The sequence below is a fragment of the Gavialis gangeticus genome, unplaced genomic scaffold, assembly GCF_001723915.1.
Source record: "Gavialis gangeticus isolate Ggan-Ray unplaced genomic scaffold, GavGan_comp1, whole genome shotgun sequence".
NCBI classification, from domain to species: domain Eukaryota; kingdom Metazoa; phylum Chordata; order Crocodylia; family Gavialidae; genus Gavialis; species Gavialis gangeticus.
In genome coordinates, this window is record NW_017728965.1 from 530,709 (window position 1) to 536,007 (window position 5,299).

At 47.0% G+C, this 5,299-nt stretch overlaps 1 protein-coding gene across 2 annotated transcripts in view; it reads right to left on the reverse strand.

The window, feature by feature from the left end:
* PPP2R2A (protein phosphatase 2 regulatory subunit Balpha) overlaps positions 1-5,293 on the reverse strand; it is a 98,524-nt gene extending 93,231 nt beyond the window's left edge. Inside the window, exons 1-2 of one of the 2 annotated variants that reach the window (XM_019504009.1) lie at positions 3,533-3,584; positions 2,709-2,783 (exon numbers count right to left, since the gene is read on the reverse strand). In XM_019504009.1, the coding sequence (XP_019359554.1) occupies positions 2,709-2,783; positions 3,533-3,569 (112 nt within the window). In that variant the 5' untranslated portion in view covers positions 3,570-3,584. Of the gene's footprint in view, positions 1-2,708; positions 2,784-3,532; positions 3,585-5,184 lie in introns of those variants that run through there. The other variant, XM_019504018.1, reaches the window with a different exon arrangement.
* Between the last annotated feature and the right edge of the window lie 6 nt (positions 5,294-5,299).

Below are 5,299 nucleotides of genomic sequence, written 5' to 3' on the forward strand. Positions count from 1 at the left end.
CCGGGGTTGTTTGACCCCAGTACTCTTTCCTGCCATGGCGGGGGGGCAGACTAGATGATCTGCTCAGGTCCCTTCTGACCCCACCAGCTATGAAACTAGAAAAGCTAAGGACAGAATTTCATGGCTCTCAGACTTCTCTATCATTGGAAAACCCATTCATACACAGAAACGCAGAAAAATACCACTATTACTACCTGGAAAGGATGCAAACTCTCTGGGTTATATGCCCAATCCATTAGTAGGAATATTCATGAGCACCTGCTACAGGCAGTCACTAGTGCCCCAATTTCTCTTAGTTTAATTAAGAAGTTAGTTAGCTAAAGAATTCCAACTGAAATAAAATTCACCAGAAAAAAATACCTGGCAGGGGAAATACTTAACAGTAATCTAGAATTCAGGATTTAAGAATATTTACTGAGCAATTTGATGTTTTCTGACAGAGAGACATACTTCATCTTTTTGTAAGTGCCTGACAATCCTTGAATGGCATTATTATTGTTACATGTTGCAACATGTTGCAAGAAAAACAAACCACAAACAAGACAACTGTGCTGCTACATTGGTGGCAATTCTAGACAACATTTAGCCTTTCAGAGGCTACTTCAGGTGCGGGCAATTATTTTGGCTGCAAATCCACTTAAGGAGTTCTGGTAAGCTGTCCTGGGGCAGGGTGAGCATCAACAGCTCACCAAAACTCCCTAAGTGGCTCTGCCCCACACTTGGCCTGGTGGATGGGATGGAGCCATGGGCAGGTGGGGTACAGAGGGAGAGGCGAGTGGGGCCGGGGCTGGGATCTGGATCGAGGGGCCAGGGCCCCAAGCAGAGCCACAATCCACTGCCTGCACACCCCTACAACAGGCACCGGTTCTGCAGGAAGGGGCATGAGCGAAGCATATTGTGACTATGCCCTAGGGCGGGCCCAGCAATCCCAGGGTCTCCATGGAAACCAGCCAGGGACCCGCAGATAGGGTGCATTCGGGCAAACAGATGGGAACACAGGTGGGCAAGGGAGCGGCATCCAAGAGTGGAACAGGCCAGCGGGGCCAGGGCTGAGATCACGGGGCTGTGAAAGTGCAGGGCCAGGGGAAGCGCCTCAATACGCTCGCCCCACACCCTTGCCTGCACAACTGTCACCCATTGCAGGGCTGTACAGGCAATGGATTGGGGATCTGCCTTGGGGCCCCGGCCCCACACTGTCACCACCCCAAGATCCTGGCCCCGTGTCCAGCCCCACTCCCAGATTCCCCTCCCTGCCCACCCACGGGTCTGCCCGCCCTGCTCCTGGATGCCCTTCCTCACCCCATCTACCTAGCAAAGCACATCCTGCCTATGTGGATCCTGGATATTTCCATGGATACCCCACCCATCTGCTGTCTGGCAACCCCGGCAGTGGGTGTGGGGCAGACAGGTCAGGGTGCCCTGGCAGCAGGGTTGGGTCCGGCAGCAGAGACTGGCAGTGGCAGCTGGAAGGAGCCACTGCTGCAGGGACTGCTGGGAAGCAAACCCAGCTGCTACACTGCCGCAATCATGCTGCAGGCCCAGAGGCACGAGGACAGGCTACACATGCCATAGCCTGGACTGCCCCAAGCCAGGGACGAGCAGGGCTGAGGGATCCACCATAAGCCAGATAAAATCCCTTGGCAGACTGGACCCAGTCCATGGTCCATATTTTACCCAGCCTGGGGTACTTCAAACCACAACTCAAAAAAAGCTGAAGTAATGGAAAGGACATTAATTACTTCTTTCCTAGAAGCAACATAAATCTAACACTTGGCTCTAAGTTATAAAGTGCAAAGCCTATACAATGCTGACCCACATTACATACACTGAAGACAACTCCTTGCAAGACAAAATTCTTCTAGTTCCTGATCTTGCAAACTGGTCTGTGCAAAACAGACGCTTGGATATCCAGCCCTACAGAGCAGCATGTAGGATCCAGGCCTCCATTCAGCCTAACCATCTGAATGGTGAAAAAGGGCTTAGGCAAAGGAAGTAACATTTGAAAACCACAAGTGGAATTTTTCCCCCAACAACTAAAAACAGGCTCATTGCTAAAGTGACATCCATCTCTGGGCATACACAAACACTTGACTACAAAAATGTAAGGCTGTTTTTAATAACTTTAGTCCTAAAAACAAAACAAAAACAAAACCTCTCAACACTGAATGTTTAATTGTTAAAAGTTTAAAATAGTCTTTTGATGGTTATGTATGACAGAAAGATCAGAACAAAGTTAGATGACTTATCTAGCACCATCTGTCTTTAGAAGTGCTATACAAACATTAATCAATCTTCAAACACCTGTGCCAGAATATGAACAAGCAACATTATCTCTATTTGATGGACGGAAAAAAAACACCACAAACAAATAAATAGCAGTGTCACAACTGGCCATTTGACAGAAAGTGGTGTAAAGCAACATACAGACTAAACGCGACTGGAAAAAGTCCAGTCAGTTATAGACACCGTATCTGACCTTGGACCCAAGTTGGACCCACCATACCCCGGGTGCAAGTCTTGGAGTCTAAATATACATAAATTCAGATATGCATTTAATTTTTCACTGCTTTTACCTACTTTGTTATAGTTATGTAAAAATAAAGTTCACTTTTAACAAAGAGACTTCAGCAGAGAAGATTATTTAAAAATGTTTGCCACAGCCAGAACTGATAATGACAGGTAACTTAAAGAAATAGTTCTTTTCTTACCTTCTGCTACATCATCATCTACAGCCCCTTTCACCTGAGAAAAACACCACTGAATATCGTTTCCTCCTCCGGCTCCTGGAAGGAAAAAAAGGCAGCAGAGACCCCTGTTAAAGTTGTTTGCAAGTTTTGTTTGCTCCAGTTGAGGCAGTATGCATCTAGGGCTGGCAAGCAACAATTCAGAGCCTGTTGTACACACCCACCACCAAGACTTCCCAAGCCAAAGCACAGCTGCCAAAATTTGATTACAAAGTGCTTCCCCCAAAATGATACCATTTGTCATTCGCAATTTGCATTCAAAGCACAATTTGGCTAAAGTAGTGCTAAGAACGATCAAAGCTTTTCACTACAATTAGATAAGTCATAAAACTACCAAAATAATTACAATTAAAATGTTAAACTATGCTCCATTTAAAAAAGAGAATGCATAAACAATGCTATGTGAAAACAAAAGAACAGCAGCAGCCTATTTCGCATCAAAGCATTTTTCCACTCCAGAACTTCAGTAAAACCTAAAAAACAGATTTCTACTTGCAAGTGATTTACATTTAAAAATAAATATTAGGTCCAGGAATGATTTTCAGAACATTACAAACATTTAAAACCTTTGCACACCACAAAGAAAACTGACTTTTGTTTTGGCTGCCTTAAAATGTTACAACAACTAAATACTTAAAGACTAGATAAGTTTTACAACAACTCTGCAATTCCCCAACAGAAGCACAAGGAGTAAATATAAGACCTAGGGCAGAAAGAGAAAGAGAGAGGGAAAAAAAAAAGAGACATCAAATCCCTGAAATCTACCCAAAGTTAACAAATGTAAGTACCATAGAAAATGGATCGAAGAGAAAGCTTCAGAAACATTACTGCTTCAGCGGAAGGCAGTGATTCATTTGAACCTTGCCACCAAAACACGCAGGAATCCACCACCCATTTCTTTTACATTTCATGCTGAGCAAATCACTGGGCTGGTACATCCAGGAAGAAACTGAAATGAGCTTGCTCTTTCTAAGAGACAGTCGACATGGAACTTCCCTCCCAGCCATGACAACCCAGGACTAAGCAACAGATGCAGTTTGCAAAGTGCTTGCTAAACCACTTCTGGGGACAAGGGGCATGCAGGAAAGAACAAGTTAAATTAAGTTTAAGAACGAAGAAGCAAGCTGCTTTCTCCGTGAAACATCATCAAGAGACAGCCTCAGCACTAGGGAGGGGAATCCAGCATTTGAAATGGATCAGACACAAGTCTGAACTTGGTGGTTCTTTAAGCACCAAAAGATTAGTGAATTAGACTGAGACGCAGCAATAGGAAGTGTCACGAAGATGTTCACCTATGCAAAATATTTGCTTGGAGTACACCCTACCAGACCATCTCTCCCACCATCCCAAAACCTGGATCCTCAACTTCTCACTTGTACCCAGCCTTTGATATTTGTTATTTAGCACTTCCCATCATGGAAGCATTCTGAGGATGACATTTTGCAGGAAAAGCCACCACACCTTAACTATCAAGCTGAATTTCATTTTCCAAACAACTTGCTGCCTTCAAGACCCTGTTTCCATTGATTAAAAAGACAAGGATGGGTGGAGCGAAGGGGGGCTGTAGTGTGGGGGAGAAAGCAAGATGCACACCTAAACAGAGCCTCCCCAAATCCAAAGCATCAAAAATGCAATTTATTTGCAGGAAGAGGAGGAGGAAGAGCGCTCTGGAAAAAAATAATTCCAAGAGGGAAAGTAAAAAAACCCCCAAAATTATGTCCTACCAACCACACTTCTGTACATGAAGTAAAGCCATTTGCAAAATGGGGAAGAAGAAAATGAGAAAGAAGAAAAAAAAGAGAGAAACCCCCCCACCCCAAGAGCATGCACACACACAGGTATTTTTTATTTGCGAGTCTGATTTGACTCTTATCTGCAGATGTCTTAAAGGTGAGCTCTACAATAGGATGCCAATGCACTCAAAACACCATTTTCTGTCAGCCCCGTCTACACCGCCAGCACCAGCCGCGCTTCAGGGAGGCAGCCGGGAGGAGAGGTCTGCCGGCCCGAAGCAGAAAGTCGAACAGGGAATAAAGGAGAGACCCACCCTGCCCGCAACCCCCTTCCACACTGAACTTCAGGGGCACAGGACTCCTCCCGCCTCACCCCACCGCTGCCCTTTTGCAACGCAAATCTTTTGGCAGGGAGGAGAAGCGGCGGGGGAGGAAGGAAGGAAGAAGGAAGGAAATCGGGAGCGGGAGAAACGGACTCTGCACACTGCGCTCCGGGATCCAGGGCAATGCAAGAAAAAGAGAGGAGGAAGGGAAAGAGGGAGCAGACATGTGCAGCCCCGGGAAGAAGAGACCGTGGCTCCCTGCACGCGCCCCGGCCCCGTGGCCTCAGCTGCGCCCCCTTCGCTCCGCCCCCTTCGCTCCGCTCCCCGCCCTCGCCGGGCTGCAGCGCCCGGTGCCCGCGAAGGACGGGGCTCTCTTCCCCTTACCTGCCATGTTGGCCTCCCAATGGTGGCCGGGTCTGATAGTGGCACGTCTCCGCTCTTAGAAGCGCCCCGTTTGTCGGGCGGGGGGGGGCCGCGGAGGAGGATGGCGGCAGATTGT